The 27,500-nt window shown below is 46.7% G+C and overlaps 1 protein-coding gene across 6 annotated transcripts in view; it reads left to right on the top strand.

Moving 5' to 3' along the window:
* LOC121576528 (receptor-type tyrosine-protein phosphatase S) overlaps positions 1-27,500 on the top strand; it is a 391,473-nt gene that overhangs the window by 187,847 nt on the left and 176,126 nt on the right. For all 6 annotated transcript variants that reach the window (XM_041889743.2, XM_041889739.2, XM_041889745.2 and 3 more), the window contains exons 4-5: positions 2,918-3,063; positions 5,561-5,702. In XM_041889743.2, coding sequence (XP_041745677.2) covers positions 2,918-3,063; positions 5,561-5,702 — 288 coding nt within the window. The remainder of the gene's footprint in view (positions 1-2,917; positions 3,064-5,560; positions 5,703-27,500) is intronic.

Genomic DNA, 27,500 nt, shown 5'->3' with positions numbered 1-27,500 from the left:
CTACTCACCCCCACCCCCCTCCCTACCCCTCTCTCCCTCCCTCCTACTCACCCCCACCCCCTCCCTACCCCTCTCTCCCTCCCTCCTACTCACCCCCACCCGCTTCCTACCCCTCTCTCCCTCCCTCCTATTCACCCCCCCACCCCTCCCTACCCCTCTCACCCTCCCTCCTATTCACCCCCCACCCCCTCCCTACCCCTCTCTCCCTCCATCTCTCTCTCCCTCCATAGTCCTGTGTAGCTCAGTTGGTAGAGCATGGTGCTTGCAATGCCAGGGTTGTGGGTTCGATTCCCACGGGGGACCAGTATGAAAAATGTATGCACTCACTAACTGTAAGTCACTCTGGATAAGAGTGTCTGCTAAATGACTAAAATGTAAATCTCTCTCTCCCTCCATCTCTCTCTCCTGTACCTGATAAAATGCAGTGGAGCTCTCTTCCATGTGTGTTTATGGGGACCAGCCTGTTAATTATTAATCCGCTTGTACGCGCTTTGCACGTTTGCTCATCCACACATATCCCTACGAGTCAACATGTAACCCCAGAGGATTCCCTCTGCCCAGCTTGTAGTTGTGAGAGCTGACCCCCAGTCCACCAGAAGATGAGCTAAGCAACTAAAAGGTAGCACCGTCCTCCTAAGCAAAGCTGGTGAGATCAGAGAATATTAGGAAGAAAGCGAACATGTTATTATCGATTTGAGATGATATTCTTCGGTCAAGGCAAGGATGTTCTGTTAAAAAAGCTTCAAAACCTTCAGAACAGTTGTAATGCAGAACAAATGAGTTCTCTGACTTCTCATATCTCTGTAGACCGCCGGTAAGCCGTGTCAGGGTGTCAGGGTGTCGGGTGTCAGGGTGTCAGGGAGCCAGGTGTCGGGTGTCAGGTGCCAGGTGTCAGTTAGTCAGGTGTCAGGGTGTCAGGTGTCAGGGCGTCAGGTGTCAGGTGTCAGGGCGCCAGGTGTCAGGTGTCAGAGAGTCAGGTGCCAGGTGTCAGTTAGTCAGGTGTCAGGGCGTCAGGGAGTCAGGTGTCAGGGAGTCAGGTGTCAGGGAGTCAGGTGTCAGGAGTCAGGTGTCAGTGCGTCAGGGCGTCAGCGTGTCAGGGCGTCAGGGATCAGGGCGTCAGGGCGTCAGGGAGTCAGGTGTCAGAGAGTCAGGTGCCAGGTGTCAGTTAGTCAGGTGTCAGTTAGTCAGGTGTCAGGGCGTCAGGGAGTCAGGTGTCAGGGAGTCAGGTGTCAGGAGTCAGGTGTCAGGAGTCAGGTGTCAGGGTGCCAGGTGTCAGTGCGTCAGGGCGTCAGCGTGTCAGGGCGTCAGGGATCAGGGCGTCAGGGCGTCAGGGTGTCAGGTGTCATTGCGTCAGGTGTCAGGGTGTCAGGTATCAGGGTTCAGGGCATCAGGTGTAAGGGCGTCAGGTGGCAGGACGTCAGGTGGCAGGTCGTCAGGTGGCATGGTGTTAGGTGTCAGGGTGTCAGGTGTCAGGTTGTCAGGGTGTCAGGTGTCAGGGCGTCAGGTTGTCAGGGAGTCAGGTTGTCAGGGTATCAGGTGTCAGGGTGTCAGGTGTCATGGCGTCAGGTGTCAGGGAGTCAGGTTGTCAGGGCGTCAGGTTGTCAGGTTGTCAGGGTGTCAGGTGTCAGGGAGTCAGGTGTCATGGCGTCAGGTGTCAGGGAGTCAGGGTGTCATGGCGTCAGGTGTCAGGGAGTCAGGTTGTCAGGGCGTCAGGTTGTCAGGGTGTCAGGTGTCAGGGTGTCAAGTGTCAGGGTGTCAGGTGTCAGGGCGTCAGGTTGTCAGGGTGTCAGGTGTACGGGCATCAGGGTGTCAGGTGTCAGGGCGTCAGGTGTCAGGGCATCAGGTGTCATTGCGTCAGGTGTCAGGGTGTCAGGTGTCATGGCGTCAGGGTTCAGGGCGTCAGGTGTAAGGGCGTCAGGTGGCAGGACGTCAGGTGGCAGGTCGTCAGGTGCCAGGGAGTCAGGTGTCATGGCGTCAGGTGTCAGGGAGTCAGGTGTCATGGCGTCAGGTGTCAGGGAGTCAGGTTGTCAGGGCGTCAGGGCGTCAGGTGTCAGGGAGTCAGGTGTCATGGCGTCAGGTGTCAGGGAGTCAGGGTGTCATGGCGTCAGGTGTCAGGGAGTCAGGTTGTCAGGGCGTCAGGTTGTCAGGGTGTCAGGTGTCAGGGTGTCAAGTGTCAGGGTGTCAGGTGTCAGGGCGTCAGGTTGTCAGGGTGTCAGGTGTACGGGCATCAGGGTGTCAGGTGTCAGGGTGCCAGGTGTCAGGGCGTCAGGTGTAAGGGCGTCAGGTGTCAGGGTGTCAGGCGTCAGGTGTCAGGGTGTCAGGTGTCAGGTGTCAGGGAGTCAGGTGTCAGGGCATCAGGTGTCAGGGCGTCAGGTGTCAGGGCATCAGGTTGTCAGGGTGTCAGGTGTCAGGGCGTCAGGTTGTCAGGGTGCCAGGTATCAGGGTGCCAGGTATCAGGGTGCCAGGTGTCAGGGCGTCAGGTGTCAGGGTGTCAGGTGTCAGGTGACAGGGTGCACATTGTCTGTAGTGTAATTACCTCTGTGTTGATACATGGCTGCTCTCTTCCCTTCCTTCTACCCGCTCTCCAGTCTCGTCGCTCCAGTCTGAAATTATACAGCAGAGGAATGAGGGATTCCGAAGCCCACTCAAGTCCCTATTGCCTTCTCATACAATTAAAGTTTTTTGGTGTGTGTGTGTGTTTGTTTGTGTGTGAACATCACTTTGGTCTCTTTAGTCTGTTCTAATGCTCTCTCTCTCTCTCTCTCTCTCTCTCTCTCTCTCTCTCTCTCTCTCTCTCTCTCTCTCTCTCTCTCTCTCTCTCTCTCTCTCTCTCTCTCTCTCTCTCTCTCTCTCTCTCTCTCTCTCTCTCTCTCTCTCTCTCTCTCTCTTTCTCTCTCTCTCTCTCTCCTCGTTCCAGCACCACCAAGGTTCACTAAAGTTCCCGTCGACCAGATTGGCGTATCCGGGGGTGTGGTCTCGTTCGTGTGCCAGGCGACAGGAGACCCTAAGCCCCGGGTGAGCTGGAACAAGAAGGGGAAGAAAGTCAACTCCCAGCGCATTGAGGTGAGACAGTGGAACCTTGTAACCCTACACTGCCCCCTACTGTTGTGGAGGTAGTATGGAATAATGAATAGCCCCCACTCCCCATATTCATATAATATACATAATAAATACAATTTAGCAGACACTTTTATCCAAAGCAACTTACAGTACAGTGAGTGTATATTTGGCCCCAACAGGAATCAAACCCACATCCCTGGCATTGCTAGTGCTTTTACCAACTGAGCCAAACATGTCTATTCATTCATTTGACATGGATGTATCACTTCTCTGTTTCACCAAGGTTAGGTCGGTAGATTATTTACTTCATATTTCCTTAAACTAGTACACAAACTACATCACAATGAGTTATCACGACATACAATGGTTTTAATTTAACCAGGCATTATAAGAAACCACGGCATGTTTAGTGATATGACATGCCACAGTGTAAATAGATTGTACTGGGACGTTTGGTTCTGGTAGTGGCGTGCCAGGTCTACTTCCCCTTACGCACGCTGTGCGTTATTTATGATATTTGTTTGTTGTGTGTCTCTGTGTGAGCCCAGATGGTGTCTCTAAAGTCATGATTGATGCTCAGGGTTTCCTTAATTAAAACTCACTCCTCGCACCGACAGCACACACACACAGACACACACACAGACTCGCTAACACACACATACACACTCTTGTGCTAACACACACACACAGCCACGTTAACGACACTGCCAGCGTACTTAGAAGGAGAGAAGGAGAGAAGAAGGGAAGAGGAGAAGGGAAGAAGAGAAGAAGAGAAGAAGAGAAGAAGAGAAGAAGGGAAGAAGAGAAGAAGAGAAGAAGAGGGGAAGAGAAGGAGAGAAGAAGAGAAGAAGAGAAGGAGCGAAGAAGAGAAGAAGGGAAGACGAGAAGGAGAGAAGAAGAGAAGAAGGGAAGAAGAGAAGAAGAGGGGAAGAGAAGAAGGGAAGAGGAGAAGAAGAGGAGAGAAGAAGAGAAGAAGGGAAGAGGAGAAGAAAAGAAGGAGAGAAGAAGAGAAGAAGGGAAGAAGAGAAGGAGAGAAGAAGAGAAGAAAATAAGAAGGGAAGAGGAGAAGAAGAGAAGGAGAGAAGAAGAGAAGAAGGGAAAAGGAGAAGAAGAGAAGAAGGGAAAAAGAGGAGAAGAGAAGCTGAGAAGGAGAGAAGAATGGAAGAAGGGAAGAGGAGAAGAAGAGGAGAGAAGAAGAGAAGAAGGGAAGAGGAGAAGAAAAGAAGGAGAGAAGAAGAGAAGAAGGGAAGAAGAGAAGGAGAGAAGAAGAGAAGAAGGGAAGAGGAGAAGAAGAGAAGGAGAGAAGAAGGGAAGAAGAGAAGAAGAGAAGAACGGAAGAGGAGAAGAAGAGAAGAAGGGAAGAAGAGAAGGAGAGAATAAGAGAAGAAGGGAAGAACTTGGGCATTGATAAGAGCAGAAGAAGGAAAACGAGATAAATATCATCTGCTAAGAATTCTGGGAAGAACATACACACACATACACACAACAGACACACACACACACATAGAAGAAGACAGAAACCTGGCATGAAGAAGAGCACATAAAAAAAAACACAGGACAAATACAGGACAGTACGGGACAAGTACAGGACAGTACGGGACAAGTACGGGACAGTACGGGACAAGTACAGTACAGGACAAGTACAGCACAGTACAGGACAAGTACAGGACAAGTACAGCACAGTACAGGACAAGTACAGGACAAGTACAGCACAGTACGGGACAAGTACAGTACAGGACAAGTACAGCACAGTACAGGACAAGTACAGGACAAGTACAGCACAGTACAGGACAAGTACAGGACAAGTACAGCACAGTACAGGACAAGTACAGGACAAGTACAGGACAGTACAGGACAAGTACAGGACTGTCAAATTATTGCTATTTTCTTGCTTTTAAACAGTAATTTTATGATCGAAAGAAATCATTGCATTCCCCCTCCAGCAGCTTTTTGATTTGATATTGATCTGGACTCAGTCACAGTGCTGTTTCCACATTAGCACTGTAGCCTTGAGATTCATCATGACTCGACGCTGAACCGTTCGGCTGACAACAAGCACCTCCATACATCACTTCACTCGGTCAACCGCATCGATCCACACGTGTGTTCTCTTCATTATATAATACTGAGATCACATGTAAAATCACATGTATAGCGCGATCTATGAGCACACTGACAGTTATGTTATGGTGATTAATAGACATGGCTGAGAATGAGGGTTTATACTCTGAAAAGGTACTTATATCGAATCATAATTGCCAATTTGAATACATTAAACCTAAAAGCAAACCTTATCCCATGGTGACGTTCTCTTAAGACTTGGCCACTGGACTAGCATAGCGATGTCCTGGCTCACATTTTGAAGCTTTGCAGTGAATAAAATGGTGAAATGAAGGCGTCCCTATGAGCTAGTCGAGAAGTCTAGCTCCTAGAAGAATAGTTAGGTTGTCTTTAACTGAAAAACAGATCGCTCTAAAGTTGCCCCTTCTCTCTGACACAGACTATAGAGTTCGACGAGGGCGCCGGCGCCGTCCTTCGGATCCAGCCTCTACGAGCGCCGCGGGACGAGAACATCTACGAGTGCGTGGCGGAAAATAGCGAGGGTGAGGTCAACGTCAACGCCAAGCTCTCCATCATCAGAGGTGAGTCACTCGACGCCGCCTAACGATGAGGTCCCTGACCAATGGACCAATGAAATCCATGGTCCAATTGTCATATAATATATTGTGTTTGATAGCTCACTGCACCAATATTCTCAGCCAGCTTCATGATTAGATAATGTTAGTTTGTTCCTTGTACCAGTACCTTCTAGCTCAGAGGTCTCCAACAAGTTCTAGCATGAGAGCTACTTTTTAAAAATGTAATATGTCACGAGCCAGTCATTTTTTTCTAGCTTTCAAATAGGCACATTCTTCTCTTCTCTCACCTGCAACTCTTCCCCGGGTCCTTAGTGGACAAGAGAAAGTAGTGCACTATGTGTTCTGTCAAAAAACCTGGTCAAATAATGGTTAATAAACAACTATAAGGGGGGGGGGGGGCTATAAAATCAGAGATTTGTTTTCTCCCAAATTCTGTTTTATATTTTCCCAAATTATTATTTAATCACATCTGAATAGCATTTTTGTAGGTCTGGAAGAAAACTAACAAATTTAGATTTTTTTTTGTGTTCTTCCCCTTTAATTCTCCATCTGGCCCTTTAATTGCGCATCTAGAGAGTGAGGAATGTGCCGTCTAATGTGTCGGTCTAGGGATGCTTCTGTACCGCTGCTGCTCACTTCATGGCAAAGTTTGATCTAAATAATAGATTCAAATGATGTACTTACTCATGATATACTTCTGCCAGGTAAGCCTACTTTGCAGTTGACATTTAATTGAGAAGGTTTTGGGGAAAGTATTTCTGTCAACCCACAAGATGGCTACACACGGAGTGATTGACAAACGTGTGCGCCACACAGACAGACAGGAGCAGTATTGCTGGAAATGAATTGGCAGATGGCAGTGTGTTAGGTTTGGCTTTTTAAGTCAATAGTGGCTAACCAGGGATGGGATAATGTCAAAGTTGCGTTGATTAGATAGTAGCTGGGAGCTTGCGGTGTCTGATACGTGTGAGATTTGTTTATGACAGTTTGCGGTGGAACACGTGAAAGATACGTGCACTTTCAGAATTGTTTGGCGACCTACTCATAGGTGGGCTGCGAGCTACTGGTAGCTGGGGATCGACCTGTTGGAGACCCCTGTTCTAGCACTTTTTAATGTAGCTACCTGTAACCCTCTATTGGATGCATAGGCTACATCCCTTGCAGTCAGGAAGTTTCCACGTGTATACTAACTACTAGTCTGGGGACAGTGTTTTTAACCACTTTATGTTCAAAACATAGTTGGATATGAGGAAAGCTGGTCCTATGCTAGTCTTTGTGGGCGACCCTCGCAGATGCATATCACAGTGGACACTTCCTGTTCGATCAAGCGTCGTTCCGCAACGCAACTAATTCATTCTCCATTCAGAGAGGAGTGTATAGGCACTTTATCCCAACAGCAGCAGACAGACAGACAGACAGACAGACAGACAGACAGACAGACAGACAGACAGACAGACAGACAGACAGACAGACAGACAGACAGACAGACATGATGCTAAGTGGGGTCAATGTCTAGAGAGAGGGCCTGAAGAAAGCCCTCTGATTGGTCTAGAGAGAGGGCCTGAAGAAAGCCCTCTGATTGGTCTAGAGAGAAGGCCTGAAGAAAGGCTGATGATTGGTCACACACAGGGACACACCTATGGGCCCTGGTCAAAAGTAGTACACTATATAGGCAATAGGGTGCCATTTGGGACTCATCCATGAGGTGGTGTAAATAACACTTGCATGCTGCAGGAGGCCCCTGATTCTCTATTTTATTAGATTTATTCACTGATGAGAAAGGTAGGAGGGCGGAGGAGAAGAGTGGTGGGGGAGAGAGAGGGAGAGATTATGGATTGGTAAAGAACGTTGGAAGAGTGGTCACCAACTGTGCTAAAATAGAATGTATTGGATCTGATGCAGATCATAGTATCATACCATTACAATACAGCATCACTGTGAATGTGTTACAAGTCAATACAAGTAGTGAATATTATTTGAGATATTGTTGTGGCAAAACTATACAGACCTGATAGCTAAATTACTGATTGGACTGATTATACAGTAGATAGTTCCTTAGTCACTCTTCTGGACTCTGGTTCCTATACATCTTTGCTGGCTCCCTCGGTCAGCCCCTATGTTGTGGCTCATCCTTTGAGTCCTTTCTGGTATCTACTGTACTGGCTTCACTTCTTTTCTCTCTCTCAAACACACTCCCTCAATTATCTCTCATCTCCCCTCCACCTCCCCGTTTCTCTCTATCGAACTCTCTCTCCCTCTCTCTCTCCCCGTCTCTCTCTCTCTATCGAACTCTCTCTCCCTCTCTCTCTCCCCGTCTCTCTCTCTCTCCGTCTCTCTCTCGTTCTTCCTCCATCTCCTTCCCTCTCTCTCCACTGCTGCCATCTGCACTGGTTGCGGCTGTGACTGAGGCTTATACTTGGGCTGAGCCGTAGACCTGGCAGTCGCTTGTGCTGTCCGAGGCTCCTGTCCTGTGCTGGCTGGGTGCCGGGGCCCAGAATCTGGGGTTATTGTCGGCAACCACAGTCTTACATGGAAATCCAGGCTTTGGGGCAGGGCCCAGGCGGCCGTGCACCATCACTCCCCACACAACACAGACCCTGCAGGCAGACAGAGAACCAGGCAGGCAGGGCGCTCTCTCCGGGGCTGGTGGAGGTGGAGGATGGGGGTGAAGGAGAGGAGATGTATAGAGGGGTGAGGGGGAATGAGGGTGGGAGAGAGGGGAGACAGGGAGAGAGGGGTGAGGGGAATGAGGGTGGGAGAGAGGGAGACAGGGAGAGAGGGGTGAGGGGGAATGAGGGTGGGAGAGAGGGGAGACAGGGAGAGAGGGGTGAGGGGGAATGAGGGTGGGAGAGAGGGGAGACAGGGAGAGACGGGTGAGGGGAATGAGGGTGGGAGAGAGGGGAGACAGGGAGAGACGGGTGAGGGGGAATGAGGGTGGGAGAGAGGGGAGACAGGGAGAGACGGGTGAGGGGGAATGAGGGTGGGAGAGAGGGGAGACAGGGAGAGAGGGGTGAGGGGGAATGAGGGTGGGAGAGAGGGGAGACAGGGGGAATGAGGGTGGGAGAGAGGGGAGACAGGGAGAGACGGGTGAGGGGGAATGAGGGTGGGAGAGAGGGGAGACAGGGAGAGACGGGTGAGGGGGAATGAGGGTGGGAGAGAGGGGAGACAGGGAGAGACGGGTGAGGGGGATAGAGGACAATAGTTGACTAGGTGATTTAGGACAAAGACAAGGGGAGGGAGAATAGACAAGGGAGAGGTTGTGATAGGAAATGGGTAATGCTGAATAGTAGAATAGGTGAGAGAGAACAGAGGATATAGGGGACTATAGGACAACGGATAGGGGACAGCGGGCTGGAGAGAGGAGATATAATGGACTATAGAGTCAGGGGATATAGGGAACTACAGGTAGGCTGGACAATAGATTGAGTCAAAATTCACCAAAGGCTGAAAAACGGCCTGCACGCACTTTTTACTGTCCCTTTCCACACTGCTAACGCAAGAAGAAGGACTGAAAAAGCATTTAACAGATTACTGGGAAGTAATATAATGATTCATGTTTATTACCTGTTTAGAAATAATACTTCATTACTATAACAATTATCAATAAGCCTGAACATTAATTCAGTCACCTCTGGTCAACAAAAACATATTTTCCTAGTACAATTAATGTCAAATTCATCAACCAGCATCCACCCGCTCAGCCTTCTTGCAAAAGTAGCCAACTCAACAAGCCCCGCCCAAAGCTTGTGCCATCAGCGGCAGCGAGCACTCCGCCTTCTCTTCTCGCGCAAGCGAGGGACATGTTGAGGTAAATTTGCTAACCGCAAGGGTTGCATGACGTAATTTATTGGCGGGCTGGAAGACGCACTCGTCTTTTCTATTCCGAGGCGGTTTACTCCCAATATGATACGTTAAGAGGGTGTTTTCATAATGCATGTCTGTTAGGGTTGAGGCTAGTGCATCTGACTAGTGATTATTTGCCCGGGGTTCAATACCTGTTATAGTCACTGTCTTTTTGCTCACCCAAAAGCAACACAGGCCTAATACGAGATATATAGCTAACTGTAAAGTAATGAGTGACCATTTTAGAAAATCATGGGACATATAGACTTTGGTTGCATGCTATTTTATGTCAAACATATTTCTGCTATAGCCTATAACTGATGCTTCGTGGTCTTATGCTGCCATCTATTGGAAATATTTAGCAATTTAAAGTTATTAATTCACATAAAGACATTGGTGAGGCAGCTGAGAAATAAAGTGTATTTATCTTATTCATTCCTGAGATCAGTCTCAAACCTGCCCCACCTATCTCAGCCAATAGCTGGACACACACAGTTCAAACCCCATTTGAAAAATAAAATATGGCTTGGGACTGGGATAGGATAAAGTAATCCTTCTACCCCACCGCCCCCCGCCCCTAAAAAAAAAAAAAAAAAAAAAAAAAAAAAGATATTGTAAAGTGGTTATCCCACTGGCTATAGGGTGAATGCACCTATTTGTAAGTCGCTCTGGATAAGAGCGTCTGCTAAATGACGTAAATGTAAATGTAAATGTAAATGTATCAAGTGTCCTGCCTTGCAATAATAAATATAACAAAATAACTAATAACAACAAAAAAACAGCAAAATGCTTACATAGGTTTTGATTTAAAAAAATAACAAATAAAATGCTATTTAGTACTTTAATAGTATTTACTAACTTAATATCATTACAAAAATAGTTTATAAAAGTGTTCTAGGCTACCCTACCCAATAATTAGGGTTTAGGGTTAAGGGTTAAGACTAAAATAGGTTATACCTGTTGTTAGGGGTTAGGGCTAAAATAGGTTATACCTGTTGTTAGGGGTTAGGGCTAAAATAGGTTATACCTGTTGTTAGGGGTTAGGGCTAAAATAGGTTATACCTGTTGTTAGGGGTTAGGGCTAAAATAGGTTATACCTGTTGTTAGGGGTTAGGGCTAAAATATGTTATACCTGTTGTTAGGGGTTAGGGCTAAAATAGGTTATACCTGTTGTTAGGGGTTAGGGCTAAAATAGGTTATACCTGTTGTTAGGGGTTAGGCCTAAAATAGGTTATACCTGTTGTTAGGGGTTAGGGCTAAAATATGTTATACCTGTTGTTAGGGGTTAGGGCTAAAATAGGTTATACCTGTTGTTAGGGGTTAGGGCTAAAATAGGTTATACCTGTTGTTAGGGGTTAGGCCTAAAATAGGTTATACCTAGGGTTAGGGTTATGGTTAGGGGTAAAATAGGTTATACCTAGGGTTAGGGTTATGGTTAGGGTTGCCATGAGGGTTAGGTCTATAGGTGCATTGTGTTAAAAGTCACGGTATTGGGGCGGCAGGTAGCTTAGTGGTTAAGAGCATTATGCCAGTAACCGAAAGGTAGCTGGTTCTAATCCCTGAGCCGACTAGGTGAAAAATCTGTCGATGTGCCCTTGAGCAAGGCACTTAACCCTAATTGCTCCTGTAAGTCGCTCTGGATAAGAGCGTCTGCTAAATGACTGAAATGTAAATGTTAGGGTTAAGGCTAAAATAGGTTATACATACAATGCCCACTGACAAAGAAATTATCAGTCTATAATTTTAATGGTAGGTTTATTTGAACAGTGAGAAACAGAATAACAACAAAAAAATCCAGAAAAACGCATGTCAAAAATAGGCCGTCTGAAGTTTGCCAATGAACATCTGAATGATTCAGAGGAGAACTGGGTGAAAGTGTTGTGGTCAGATGAGACCAAAATCGAGCTCTTTGGCATCAACTCAACTCGCCGTGTTTGGAGGAGGAGGAATGCTGCCTATGACCCCAAGAACACCTTCCCCACCGTCAAAAATGGAGGTGGAAACATTATGCTTTGGGGGTTTTTTCTGCTAAGGGGACAGGACAACTTCACCGCATCAAAGGGACGATGGACGGGGCCATGTACCGTCAAATCTTGGGTGAGAACCTCCTTCCCTCAGCCAGGGCATTGAAAATGGGTCGTGGATGGGTATTCCAGCATGACAATGACCCAAAACACACGGCCAAGGCAACAAAGGAGTGGCTCAAGAAGAAGTACATTAAGGTCCTGGAGTGGCCTAGCCAGTCTCCAGACCTTAATCCCATAGAAAATCTGTGGAGGGAGCTGAAGGTTCGAGTTGCCAAACGTCAGCCTCAAAACCTTAATGACTTGGAGAAGTTCTGCAAAGAGGAGTGGAACAAAATCCCTCCTGAGATGTGTGCAAATCTGGTGGCCAACTACAAGAAATGTCTGACCTCTGTGATTGCCAACAAGGGTTTTGCCACCAAGTACTAAGTCATGTTTTGCAGAGGGGTCAAATTCTTATTTCCCTCATTAAAATGCAAATGTATTTATGACATTTTTGACATGCGTTTTTTTCTGGATGTTTTTGTTGTTATTCTGTCTCTCACTGTTCAAATAAACCTACCATTAAAATTATAGACTGACCATGTCTTTGTCAGTTGGCAAACGTACAAAATCAGCAGGGGATCAAATACTTTTTTCCCTCACTGTAGGTTTAAGGTTTTTAAGGAAAAAAACTGTATGGGTTTATAGCTCTCTTGCGCCTCCCTGTGGCCTTCTGTTGGTACTATATAACTCATTCGTAACACTTGCTAGTAGGCTCATAATCTGAAGTAGCAACTGCGTCAGATCTACAAATCAATGAGCTAGACCTATCCATTTGGTTTGCAACTCAGTGAACCTGTGCAGCATTCGCTCAATTCGATGCCTAGGAACAAACAGATTTCGACACATATGAAATTACCCAGCAGCCATTTAGAAACCACAAATTGTGAAAAAAATAGGTGATTTCTTCATTTAAAAAATGTCTTATGGCTGTTTAAATCGGTCACATCTTGAAAAAGAGGACGTTTTGTTCAGGTTTACACCTTTTTCGGAAAAGGAATATGGTTAATCGTGACCAGAAAATGTTTAACATTTGATGGCTATGCGCCAGCCATCTTTAGCGCTGTGGGTTACTACAATTTGTACCCAGATGAACAGTGATCTTGCGCACCAAGTAGCTGTAACCTTGTTAATAAGAATAAGAATAAGAATAAGAATAAGAATAAGAATAAGAATAAGTTACCTGAGGGAAGCCTGAGTTCAATGTGGCAGGTCTCATTGCCAACAATAGTGATGCAGGCATTGTGATGTAGAACAATGGGCTGGGAATAGAATGTTCGGAAGGTGAGTTGGTTCCACGGAGCTCAATATCATCAGGGGATATAGTGGACTATAGGAGTCAGGAGATATAGGGGACTATAGGGGTCAGGGGATATAGGGGACTATAGGGGTCAGGGGATATAGGGGACTATAGGGGTCAGGGGATATAGGGGACTATAGGGGTTAGGGGATATAATAATAATAATAATATGCCATTTAGCAGACGCTTTTATCCAAAGCGACTTACAGTCATGTGTGCATACATTTTTGTGTATGGGTGGTCCCGGGGATCGATATAGGGGAGAATAGGGGTCAGGGGATATAGGGGACTATAGGGGTCAGGGGATATAGGGGACTATAGGGGTCAGGAGATATAGGGGACTATAGGGGTCAGGAGATATAGGAGACTATAGGGGTCAGGGGATATAGGGGACTATAGGGGTCAGGGGATATAGTGGACTATAGGGGTCAGGATGTATAGGGGAGTATAGGGGTCAGGGGATATAGGGGTCAGGAGATATATGGGACTATAGGGGTCAGGAGATATAGGAGACTATAGGGGTCAGGAGATATAGGGGACTATAGGGGTCAGGAGATATAGGAGACTATAGGGGTCAGGAGATATAGGGGACTATAGGGGTCAGGAGATATAGGAGACTATAGGGGTCAGGGGATATAGGGGACTATAGGGGTCAGGGGATATAGGAGACTATAGGGGTCAGGAGATATAGGGGACTATAGGGGTCAGGGGATATAGGGGACTATAGGGGTCAGGAGATATAGGAGACTATATGGGTCAGGAGATATAGGGGACTATAGGGGTCAGGAGATATAGAGGTCAGGGGATATAGTGGACTATAGGGGTCTGTGGATATATATATATATATAGGGGACTATAGGGGTCAGGGGATATAGGGGACTATAGGGGTCTGTGGATATAGATATATAGGGGACTATAGGGGTCAGGAGATATAGGGGACTATAGTGGTCAGGAGATATAGGAGACTATATGGGTCAGGAGATATAGGGGACTATAGGGGTCAGGAGATATAGAGGTCAGGGGATATAGTGGACTATAGGGGTCTGTGGATATAGATATATAGGGGACTATAGGGGTCAGGGGATATAGGGGACTATAGGGGTCAGGAGATATAGGGGACTATAGGGGTCAGGAGATATAGGAGACTATAGGGGTCAGGAGATATAGGGGACTATAGGGGTCTGTGTATATAGATATATAGGGGACTATAGGGGTCAGGGGATATAGGGGACTATAGGGGTCAGGAGATATAGGGGACTATAGGGGTCAGGAGATATAGGGGACTATAGGGGTCAGGGATATAGGGGACTATAGGGGTCAGGAGGTATAGGGGACTATAGGGGTCAGGGGATATAGGAGACGATAGGGGTCAGGAGATATAGGGGACTATAGGGGTCAGGGGACTATAGGGGACTATAGGGGTCAGGAGATATAGGGGACTATAGGGGTCAGGAGATATAGGAGACTATAGGGGTCAGGGGATATAGGGGACTATAGGGGTCAGGAGATATAGGAGACTATAGGGGTCAGGAGACTATAGGGGACTATAGGGGTTAGGGGACTATAGGGGTCAGGATATATAGGAGACTATAGGGGTCAGGAGGTATAGGGGACTATAGGGGTCTGTGGATATAGATATATAGGGGACTATAGGGGTCAGGAGATATAGGGGACTATAGGGGTCAGGAGATATAGGAGACTATATGGGTCAGGAGATATAGGGGACTATAGGGGTCAGGAGATATAGAGGTCAGGGGATATAGGGGACTATAGGGGTCTGTGGATATAGGTATATAGGGGACTATAGGGGTCAGGAGATATAGGGACTATAGGGGTCAGGAGATATAGGAGACTATATGGGTCAGGAGATATAGGGGACTATAGGGGTCAGGAGATATAGAGGTCAGGGGATATAGTGGACTATAGGGGTCTGTGGATATAGATATATAGGGGACTATAGGGGTCAGGGGATATAGGGGACTATAGGGGTCAGGAGATATAGGGACTATAGGGGTCAGGAGATATAGGAGACTATAGGGGTCAGGAGATATAGGGGACTATAGGGGTCTGTGGATATAGATATATAGGGGACTATAGGGGTCAGGGGATATAGGGGACTATAGGGGTCAGGAGATATAGGGGACTATAGGGGTCAGGAGATATAGGAGACTATAGGGGTCAGGGGACATAGGGGACTATAGGGGTCAGGAGATATAGGGACTATAGGGGTCAGGGATATAGGGGACTATAGGGGTCAGGAGGTATAGGGGACTATAGGGGTCAGGGGATATAGGAGACGATAGGGGTCAGAGATATAGGGGACTATAGGGGGTCAGAGGACTATAGGGGACTATAGGGGTCAGGAGATATAGGGGACTATAGGGTCAGGAGATATAGGAGACTATAGGGGTCAGGAGATATAGGGACTATAGGGGTCAGGAGATATAGGAGACTATAGGGGTCAGGAGACTATAGGGGACTATAGGGGTTAGGGGACTATAGGGGTCAGGAGATATAGGAGACTATAGGGGTCAGGAGGTATAGGGGACTATAGGGGTCAGGAGATATAGGAGACTATATGGGTCAGGAGATATAGGGGACTATAGGGGTCAGGAGATATAGAGGTCAGGGGATATAGTGGACTATAGGGGTCTGTGGATATATATATATATAGGGGACTATAGGGGTCAGGGGATATAGGGGACTATAGGGGTCTGTGGATATAGATATAGGGGACTATAGGGGTCAGGAGATATAGGGGACTATAGTGGTCAGGAGATATAGGAGACTATATGGGTCAGGAGATATAGGGGACTATAGGGGTCAGGAGATATAGAGGTCAGGGGATATAGTGGACTATAGGGGTCTGTGGATATAGATATATAGGGGACTATAGGGGTCAGGGGATATAGGGGACTATAGGGGTCAGAGATATAGGGGACTATAGGGTCAGGAGATATAGGAGACTATAGGGGTCAGGAGATATAGGGGACTATAGGGGTCTGTGTATATAGATATATAGGGGACTATAGGGGTCAGGGGATATAGGGGACTATAGGGGTCAGGAGATATAGGGGACTATAGGGGTCAGGAGATATAGGGGACTATAGGGGTCAGGGGATATAGGGGACTATAGGGGTCAGGAGGTATAGGGGACTATAGGGGTCAGGGGATATAGGAGACGATAGGGGTCAGGAGATATAGGGGACTATAGGGGTCAGGGGACTATAGGGGACTATAGGGGTCAGGAGATATAGGGGACTATAGGGGTCAGGAGATATAGGAGACTATAGGGGTCAGGAGATATAGGGGACTATAGGGGTCAGGAGATATAGGAGACTATAGGGGTCAGGAGACTATAGGGGACTATAGGGGTTAGGGGACTATAGGGGTCAGGATATATAGGAGACTATAGGGGTCAGGAGGTATAGGGGACTATAGGGGTCTGTGGATATAGATATATAGGGGACTATAGGGGTCAGGAGATATAGGGGACTATAGGGGTCAGGAGATATAGGAGACTATATGGGTCAGGAGATATAGGGGACTATAGGGGTCAGGAGATATAGAGGTCAGGGATATAGGGGACTATAGGGGTCTGTGGATATAGGTATATAGGGGACTATAGGGGTCAGGAGATATAGGGGACTATAGGGGTCAGGAGATATAGGAGACTATATGGGTCAGGAGATATAGGGGACTATAGGGGTCAGGAGATATAGAGGTCAGGGGATATAGTGGACTATAGGGGTCTGTGGATATAGATATATGGGGACTATAGGGGTCAGGGGATATAGGGGACTATAGGGGTCAGAGATATAGGGGACTATAGGGGTCAGGAGATATAGGAGACTATAGGGGTCAGGAGATATAGGGGACTATAGGGGTCTGTGGATATAGATATATAGGGGACTATAGGGGTCAGGGATATAGGGGACTATAGGGGTCAGGAGATATAGGGGACTATAGGGGTCAGGAGATATAGGAGACTATAGGGGTCAGGGGATATAGGGGACTATAGGGGTCAGGAGATATAGGGGACTATAGGGGTCAGGGGATATAGGGACTATAGGGGTCAGGAGGTATAGGGGACTATAGGGGTCAGGGGATATAGGAGACGATAGGGGTCAGGAGATATAGGGGACTATAGGGGTCAGAGGACTATAGGGGACTATAGGGGTCAGGAGATATAGGGGACTATAGGGGTCAGGAGATATAGGAGACTATAGGGTCAGGAGATATAGGGACTATAGGGGTCAGGAGATATAGGAGACTATAGGGGTCAGGAGACTATAGGGGACTATAGGGGTTAGGGGACTATAGGGGTCAGGAGATATAGGAGACTATAGGGGTCAGGAGGTATAGGGGACTATAGGGGTCAGGAGATATAGGGGACTATAGGGGTCAGGAGATATAGGGGACTATAGGGGTCAGGAGATATAGGAGACTATAGGGGTCAGGAGATATAGGGGACTATAGGGGTCAGGAGATATAGGGGACTATAGGGGTCAGGAGATATAGGAGACTATAGGGGTCAGGAGACTATAGGGGACTATAGGGGTTAGGGGACTATAGGGGTCAGGATATATAGGAGACTATAGGGGTCAGGAGGTATAGGGGACTATAGGGGTCTGTGGATATAGATATATAGGGGACTATAGGGGTCAGGAGATATAGGGGACTATAGGGGTCAGGAGATATAGGAGACTATATGGGTCAGGAGATATAGGGGACTATAGGGGTCAGGAGATATAGAGGTCAGGGGATATAGGGGACTATAGGGGTCTGTGGATATAGGTATATAGGGGACTATAGGGGTCAGGAGATATAGGGGACTATAGGGGTCAGGAGATATAGGAGACTATATGGGTCAGGAGATATAGGGGACTATAGGGGTCAGGAGATATAGAGGTCAGGGGATATAGTGGACTATAGGGGTCTGTGGATATAGATATATAGGGGACTATAGGGGTCAGGGGATATAGGGGACTATAGGGGTCAGGAGATATAGGGGACTATAGGGGTCAGGAGATATAGGAGACTATAGGGGTCAGGAGATATAGGGGACTATAGGGGTCTGTGGATATAGATATATAGGGGACTATAGGGGTCAGGGGATATAGGGGACTATAGGGGTCAGGAGATATAGGGGACTATAGGGGTCAGAGATATAGGAGACTATAGGGGTCAGGGATATAGGGGACTATAGGGGTCAGGAGATATAGGGGACTATAGGGGTCAGGGGATATAGGGGACTATAGGGGTCAGGAGGTATAGGGGACTATAGGGGTCAGGGGATATAGGAGACGATAGGGGTCAGGAGATATAGGGGACTATAGGGGTCAGAGGACTATAGGGGACTATAGGGGTCAGGAGATATAGGGGACTATAGGGGTCAGGAGATATAGGAGACTATAGGGGTCAGGAGATATAGGGACTATAGGGGTCAGGAGATATAGGAGACTATAGGGGTCAGGAGACTATAGGGGACTATAGGGGTTAGGGGACTATAGGGGTCAGGAGATATAGGAGACTATAGGGGTCAGGAGGTATAGGGGACTATAGGGGTCAGGAGATATAGGGGACTATAGGGGTCAGGAGATATAGGGGACTATAGGGGTCAGGAGATATAGGAGACTATAGGGGTCAGGAGATATAGGGGACTATAGGGGTCAGGAGATATATGAGACTATAGGGGTCAGGAGATATAGGGGACTATAGGGGTCAGGAGATATAGGAGACTATAGGGGTCAGGGAATATAGGGGACTATATGGGTCAGGAGATATAGGGGACTATAGGGGTCAGGAGATATAGGAGACTATAGGGGTCAGGAGATATAGGGGACTATAGGGGTCAGGAGATATAGGAGACTATAGGGGTCAGGAGATATAGAGGACTATAGGGGTCAGGGGATATTGGGGACTATCTGGGTCAGGAGATATAGGGGACTATAGGGGTCAGGAGATATAGGAGACTATAGGGGTCAGGAGATATAGGGGACTATAGGGGTCAGGAGATATAGGAGACTATAGGGGTCAGGAGATATAGGGGACTATAGGGGTCAGGAGATATAGGGGACTATAGGGGTCAGGAGATATAGGAGACTATAGGGGTCAGGAGATATAGGGGACTATAGGGGTCAGGGGATATAGGGGACTATAGGGGTCAGGAGATATAGGGGACTATAGGGGTTAGGGGATATAGGAGACTATAGGGGTCAGGAGATATAGGAGACTATAGGGGTCAGGAGATATAGGGGACTATAGGGGTCAGGAGATATAGGGGACTATAGGGGTCAGGGGATATAGGGGACTATAGGGATCTGTGGATATAGGGGACTATAGGGGTCAGGAGATATAGGGGACTATAGGGGTCTGTGGATATATATATAGGGGACTATAGGGGTCAGGAGGTATAGGGGACTATAGGGATCTGTGGATATAGATATAGGGGACTATAGGGGTCAGGAGGTATAGGGGACTATAGGGGTCAGGGGATATAGGGGACTATAGGGGTCAGGAGATATATAGGTTAGGGGATATAGTGGACTATAGGGGTCACGAGGTATAGGGGAGTATAGGGGTCAGGAGATATAGGGGACTATAGGGGTTAGGGGATATAGGGGACTGTAGGGGTCAGGAGATATAGGGGACTATAGGGGTCAGGAGATATAGGGGACTATAGGGGTCAGGAGATATATAGGTCAGGGGATATAGTGGACTATAGGGGTCTGTGGATATAGATATATAGGGGACTATAGGGGTCAGGAGACTATAGGGGACTATAGGGGTCAGGAGATATAGATATATAGGGGACTATAGGGGTCAGGAGATATAGGGGACTATAGGCTAAGGATTTGGAGATGTAGGACATGAGGCAAAGGACAAGGGACTGGTAGAAAACACACACACACACAAATATACTTTATCTACACTCCCCCTGTGCTCCTCTAGATAGTATTAGTATTGAGAAGCAGTGCCCTGTCCCTAATAGTTTTCCTGTGCTGTCCCGAGTCTGTCAGGGATGTAGTTAGTGTTGTGGCACCTCATGGCTGCTGCCCTGCAACAGAACAGTGAGCTGAATGCTTAAGATACAGGACCATCTGCCTTCTACAGCCAGTCCTCTGGGAGTCCTTGGGAAGACTATAGACACCTGCAGTTATTATTTCTGCAGTTATTCTTTCTGCAGTTATTCCTTCTCTTGTCTATCCTGTTTTTACCTACTTTGGACCTCTCTCTCTGTTCTCTCTCTCTCTATCCCTCTATCTCTCTTTGTTCTCTCTCTCTCTATCCCTCTATCTCTCTCTGTTCTCTCTCTCTCTATCCCGCTCTCTCTGTTCTCTCTCTCTATCCCTCTATCTCTCTCTGTTCTCTCTCTCTATCCCTCTATCTCTCTGTTCCCTCTTTCTCTATCCCTCTATCTCTCTCTGTTCCCTCTCTCTATCCCTCTATCTCTCTGTGTTCTCTCTCTCTCTGTCCCTCTATCTCTCTCTGTTCTCTCTCTCTATCCCTATATATATCTCTGTTCCCTCTCTCTCTATCCCTCTATCTCTCTCTGTTCCCTCTCTCTATATCCCTCTATCTCTCTTTGTTCTCTCTCTCTATCCCTCTATCTCTCTCTGTTCCCTCTCTCTCTATCCCTCTATCTCTCTTTTCTCTCTCTCTCTCTATCCCTCTATCTCTCTCTGTTCCCCCTCTCTCTATCCCTCTATCTCTCTCTGTTCCCTCTCTCTCTATCCCTCTATATCTCTGTTCTCTCTCTCTATCCCTCTATCTCTCTCTGTTCCCTCTCTCTATCCCTCTATCTCTCTCTGTTCCCTCTCTCTCTATCCCTCTATCTCTCTCTCTCTCTCTCTCTCTCTCTCTCTCTCTCTCTCTCTCTCTCTCTCTCTCTCTCTCTCTCTCTCTCTCTCTCTCTCTCTCTCTCTCTCTCTCTCTCTCTCTCTCTCTCTCTCTCTCTCTATCCCTCTATCTCTCTCTGTTCCCTCTCTCTCTATCCCTCTAGCTCTCTCTGTTCCCTCTCTCTCTATCCCTCTATCAATTCAATTTCAATTTCAATTTCAATTCAATTTCAATTTCAATTTAAGGGCTTTATTGGCGTGGGAAACGTGTGTTAACATTGCCAAAGCAAGTGAAGTAGATAGTAAACAAAAGTGAAATAAACAATAAATATTAACAGTAAACATTACACTCAGAAGTTTCAAAAGAATAAAGACATTTCAAATGTCATATTATGTATATATACAGTGTTGTAACAATGTGCAAATAGTTAAAGTACAAATGGGAAAATAAATAAACATAAATATGGGTTGTATTTACAATGGTGTTTGTTCTTCACTGGTTGCCCTTTTCTTGTGGCAACAGGTCACAAATCTTGCAGCTGTGATGGCACACTGTGGTTTTTCACCCAGTAGATAAGGGAGTTTATCAAAATTGGGTTTGTTTTCGAATTCTTTGTGGATCGCTGTAATCTGAGGGAAATATGTGTCTCTAATATGGTCATACATTTGGCAGGAGGTTAGGATGTGCAGCTCAGTTTCCACCTCATTTTGTGGGCAGTGTGCACATAGCCTGTCTTCTCTTGAGAGCCAGGTCTGCCTACGGTGGCCTTTCTCAATAGCAAGGCTATGCTCACTGAGTCTGTACATAGTCAAAGCTTTCCTTAAGTTTGGGTCAGTCACAGTGGTCAGGTATTCTGCCACTGTGTACTCTCTGTTAAGGGCCAAATAGCATTCTAGTTTGCTCAGTTTTTTTGTTTGTTCTTTCCAATGTGTCAAGTAATTCTCTTTTTGTTTTCTCATGATTTGGTTGGGTCTAGTTATGTTGTTGTTGTTGTTGTCCTGTGGCTGTGTGGGGTCTGTTTGTGTTTGTGAACAGAGCCCCAGGACAAGCTTACTTAGGGGACTCTTCTCCTAGTTCATCTCTCTGTAGGTGATGGCTTTGTTATGGAAGGTTTGGGAATCGTTTCCTTTTAAGTGGTTATAGAATTTAACGGCTCTTTTCTGGATTTTGATAATTAGCGGGTATTGGCCTAATTCTGCTCTGCATGCATTATTTGGTGTTTTACGTTGTACACAGAGGATGTTTTTGCAGAATTCTGCATGCAGAGTCTCAATTTGGTGTTTGTCCCATTTTGTGAATTATTGGTTGGTGAACGGACCCCAGACCTCAGAACCATAAAGGGCAATGGGTTCTATAACTGATTCAAGTATTTGTGGTCCTGGCAACTGGACCTTTTTTGGAACACCATTATTTTTGTCTTACTGAGATTTACTGTCAGGGCCCAGGTCTGACAGAATCAGTGCATAATATCTAGGTGCTGCTGTAGGCCCTCCTTGGTTGGTGACAGAAGCACCAGATCATCAGCAAACAGAAGCCATTTGACTTCAGATTCTAGTAGGGTGAGGCCGGGTGCTGCAGACTGTTCTAGTGCCCTCGCCAATTCGTTGATATATATGTTGAAGAGGGTAGGGCTTAAACTGCATCCCTGTCTCACCCCACGGCCCTGTGGAAAGAAATGTGTGTGTTTTTTGCCAATTTTAACCGCACACTTGTTGTTTGTGTACATGGATTTTATAATGTCGTATGTTTTTCCCCCAACCCCACTTTCCATCAATTTGTATAGCAGACCCTCATGCCAAATTGAGTCAAAAGCTTTTTTGAAATCAACAAAGCATGAGAAGACTTTGCCTTTGTTTTGATTTGTTTGTTTGTCAATTAGGGTGTGCAGGGTGAATACGTGGTCTGTCGTACGGTAATTTGGTAAAAAGCCAATTTGACATTTGCTCAGTACATTGTTTTCACTGAGGAAATGAACTAGTCTGCTGTTAATGATAATGCAGAGGATTTTCCCAAGGTTGCTGTTGACGCATATCCCACGGTAGTTATTGGGGTCAAATTCGTCTCCACTTTTGTGGATTGGGGTGATCAGTCCTTGGTTCCAAATATTGGGGAAGATGCCAGAGCTAAGGATGATGTTAAAGAGTTTAAGTTTAGCTAATTGAAATTTGTGGTCTGTATATTTTATCATTTCATTGAGGATACCATCAACACCACAGGACTTTTTGGGTTGGAGGGTTTGTATTTGGTCCTGTAGTTCATTCAATGTAATTGGAGAATCCAGTGGGTTCTGGTAGTCTTTAATAGTTGATTCTAAGATTTGCATTTGATCATGTATATTTTTTTGCTGTTTGTTCTCTGTTATAGGGCCAAAAAGATTGGAGAAGTGGTTTACCCATACATCTCCGTTTTGGATAGATAGCTCTTCGTGTTGTTGTTTGTTTAGTGTTTTCCAATTTTCCCAGAAGTGGTTAGAGTCTATGGATTCTTCAATTACATTGAGCTGATTTCTGACATGCTGTTCCTTCTTTTCCGTAGTGTATTTCTGTATTGTTTTAGTGATTCACCATAGTGAAGGCGTAGGCTCAGGTTTTCTGGGTCTCTATGTTTTTGGTTGGATAGGTTTCTCAATTTCTTTCTTAGGTTTTTGCATTCTTCATCAAACCATTTATCACTGTTATTACTTTTCTTTGGTTTTCTGTTAGAGATTTTTAGATTTTATAGGGAAGCTGAGAGGTCAAATATACTGTTTAGGTTTTCTACTGCCAAGTTTACACCTTCACTATTACAGTGGAACGTTTTGTCCAGGAAGTTGTCTAGAATGGATTGAATTTGTTGTTTCCTAATTGTTTTTTGGTAGGTTTCAACACTACTTTCCTTCCATCTATAGCATTTCTTAATATTATTCAGTTCCTTTGGCTTTGATGCCTCATGATTGAGTATTGCTCTGTTCAAGTAGACTGTGATTTTGCTGTGGTCTGATAGGGGTGTCAGTGGGCTGACTGTGAACGCTCTGAGAGACTCTGGGTTGAGGTCAGTGATAAAGTAGTCTACAGTACTACTGCCAAGAGATGAGCTATAGGTGTACCTACCATAGGAGTCCCCTCGAAGCCTACCATTGACTATGTACATACCCAGTGTGCGACAGAGCTGCAGGAGTCGTGACCCGTTTTTGTTGGTTATGTTGTCGTAGTTGTGCCAAGGGGGGCATATGGGGGAGGGAATGCTGTCACCTCCAGGTAGGTGTTTGTCACCCTGTGTGCTGAGGGTGTCAGGTTCTTGTCCAGTTCTGGCATTTAGGTCGCCACAGACTAGTACATGTCCCTGGGTCTGGAAATGATTGATTTCCCCCTCCAGGATGGAGAAACTGTCTTCATTAAAGTATGGGGATTCTAGTGGGGGGATATAGGTAGCACACAGGAGGACATTTTTCTCCGTTGAGATAATTTCCTTTTGAATTTCTAACCAAATGTAAAATGTTCCTGTTTTGATTAATTTAATAGAGTGAGTTAGGTCTGCTCTATACCAAATTAGCATACCCCCTGAGTCCCTTCCCTGTTTCACACCTGGTAGTTTGGTGGATGGGACTACCAGCTCTCTGTAACCTAGAGGGCAACCAGTGGGTCCGTCTCCTCTATACCATGTTTCTTGTAGGATGACAATGTCTGTATTTCCGATTTCTTTGGTGAAGTCCAGATTCCTGCTATTTAGGCCAAAGGCAGATGACCTCAGGCCTTGGATATTCCAGGATGAAATAGTGAAGGCTTTGTGTTCCATAAAGTGTCTAATGTTGTTGGTTGTGTGGTTTGGCCTCAGGCCAGTAATTGTGAGCAGAGCCTGCTGAGCATCTGGTACATGCCATTGGCTTGGGCTAGTGTAAGAGTGGCTGTTGGGCCTGTGTGCCTGCTCACGGCCTGGGCGTATGTGTGACTTTCATGTTGAGGCCCTCTTTGTGGGAGTGGGGGGCTTGGGGTGGGTAGGAAGGGCATAGGTCTGATCTGAGGGGGCCTAAATGGGGTGTTGGCATGGTTGACTTGGGAGGGAGTTAATTGGTGGGGGTGGGGGTGTAGATGTGGTTGATGGTGCTGTGGTCTGGATGTAGGTCCTCTCTGCGGGGGTCCTCTATGTGTAGGTCCTGGGGGGTCCTGCAGGTCTGGGAGAGTGTCTCGCTGGTCTGGGCGGGGTGTCTGTTGATCTGTTGCTCGTGTGTGAGGTGTTGGGTCTGCGGTTGAGGGCGATATCCTTTAGGGTCCGGGCGAAGGTGGGCACTGCTGCCTTGTATAGGTGGACCTGGTCATAAAGGCTGTTCACGTCCAGGGTGGAGTGGTGGGCCAGGAAGACATTTGGTTTTGATGCACAGTCACGGGAAATACTTGCGTTTACCCGCTGTATGGTAGCAGGGTGGAAGTATTTTCGTGGTAACAGGGTTGAGATAACCACTTGTGCGTTGGGGAAAGTAGAATAAGCTTTTTCTATCACTCCCTTGAGTGATGTGGCCACCCTTTCCTGCTGTGTTCTCAGGTCGTTTGTGCCTGTGTGTATTATTATGTGGCTGGGTGATCCTAGTCGGTTCTCAGACAGAAGGTCTAGGGCGGGCTGGGTGTTTGGACACCAGAGTTTAGACACTGTGTGTTTTGGAAAAAGTTTATTTTCTTGTATGTATTTCCCGTTTGAGTCCATAAGGAGTACAATCTGTGGCTTGTGTATGTCCTCAGTGGGTGTGGGGGGGTCGTCATGAGGGCTATCAGGGTGTCTGACTGGGGGGTTGCTCAGAGTGGTTGGGGTCCCCAGGGCTTGGGGTTCTTCATTTGTTTGTCTGGGTGTGATGTCGAGGCTATGGTCAGGGTCTAGGGTGTACTGTTCTGCTGCGGTGTCGAGACTTTGGCCAGATCTGAGGTGGGCTGTTCTCTAATGGGTTGTTCTATGTCACCCGTCATCGTTCTCACCTTCTCCTCCAGCACTCTGATCCTCTCCTCTAGTGCTCTGTTCTTCTCCTGCTCCTGCTCTTTCTCCTGTTGATGTTGTCTCACCACAGTACAGAGTGCAGACATGTCTCTCTCTACCTGCAGCTCTCCAGGTCTAGTTAAGGGGGTGTTGTTGTGCTGGACTGTTGTCTGGGTCTGTGCTGACTGGAGTGTGTTCACCTGCTGTTCCAGCTCCACCTGCCTTACCTCCAGCTGGGTGAATTTATTCTTCATTTCAATGAGGGAGTAGTACTCTGTGCTGGGAAGTTGACTTTCTGCTTGGGGTTGCTCTTTGGGGTTATTTAATGAAGGTCTGACCCGCTCGGGGTAGGGGTATCTTTCTCAAGGGAGAGCTTCTCCTGCTGAGCTATTTCTTTGAATAGGTGAAAGTCCAGCTGGAACTGTTTGGTGTTGCCTTGAACCAAAACGGTTCCAGATTTATAGAGATTAATATTAGACGACTCAGAGTCCTCGTTGTCCAGTATCCTGAGTTTCCACCCGTCGCTAACACCCCCCCTCTTAACAGAGGGGTAGTGTGCTAGTATAGCACTGTGCCATGCCAGGGGATGGTCTGTGTGGAATCTCTATCTCCCGAGTGGCGCAGTGGTCTAAGGCACTGCATCGCAGTGCTAGCTGTGCCACTAGAGATCCTGGTTTGAATCCAGGCTCTGTCGTAGCCGGCCGCGACCGGGAGACCCATGGGGCGGCGCGCAATTGGCCCAGTGTCGTCCAGGGTAGGGGAGGGAATTGCCGGCAGGGATGTAGCTCAGTTGATAGAGCATGGCGTCTGCAACGCCAGGGTTGTGGGTTCGATTCCCACAGGGGGTATGAAAAAATAAAAATAATGTATGCACTAACTGTAAGTCACTCTGGATAAGAGCATCTGCTAAATGACAAAAATGTAAGATAAGGTTGCTTATGTTCCCATTTTTATACAAATCAGCAAAAAGTGTCTCTTGCTTCCCCAAAATAAGTTTCAATTTGTACTCTTTTCGTGTCTTGTCGTTTTTTACATTCAGAGGGTACTGTATTTTAATGACCTCTGAACAGTGGGGGGGTGCTTCTAAGGCCTCTCCATTTAGTTGGGGTAGACTGTACGACTCTCCTGCCATTGTTTGGCTCAAGGGCTTTGACACCTCTCACTTCACACGTCAGTGCTAATTGAAATTGTATCTCTTTGTAGCAAGCTTAAGCTTGGTAGCCTTAGCATTCAGTCCTTATAAAATAAAATATATAATTGTAATGTATTTTTCTTCTTGGTTTTTGAAAGTGAAAAATAGCTTCATACTAAACATTACTCACTCAGTTCCAGGTTGGATGGTGTTTTCAGGTTTCTGTTTGTTTGCCAGAGCATTTGCTGTATAGTTTGAGAATAGTAATCATTTACATTTTAGTCATTTAGCAGACGCTCTTATCCAGAGCGACTTACAGTTAGTGAATACATATATATATATTTTTTTTATACTGGCCCCCCATGGGAATCAAACCCACAACCCTGGCGTTGCAAATGCCATGCTCTATCAACTGAGCTACATCCCTGCCGGCCATTCCCTCCCCTACCCTGGGCCAATTGTGCGCCACCCATGAGTCTCCCGGTCGCGGCCGGCTGCGACAGAGCCTGGATTCGAACCAGGATCTCTAGTGGCACAGTTAGCACTGCGATGCAGTGCCTTAGACCACTGCGCCACTCAGGTAGTAGAAAGCTTTCGAGGTAATTCCGTCCAAAATCAGGTTGTAGGTTTGGAGTTTTGGTTTGGAATGAAGGTTATGTTGTGGAGGGTAGCATCCT

The sequence above is a fragment of the Coregonus clupeaformis genome, chromosome 11 (genome assembly GCF_020615455.1).
Source record: "Coregonus clupeaformis isolate EN_2021a chromosome 11, ASM2061545v1, whole genome shotgun sequence".
Lineage (NCBI taxonomy): Eukaryota > Metazoa > Chordata > Actinopteri > Salmoniformes > Salmonidae > Coregonus > Coregonus clupeaformis.
This window is presented reverse-complemented; position numbering and strand designations above follow the sequence as displayed.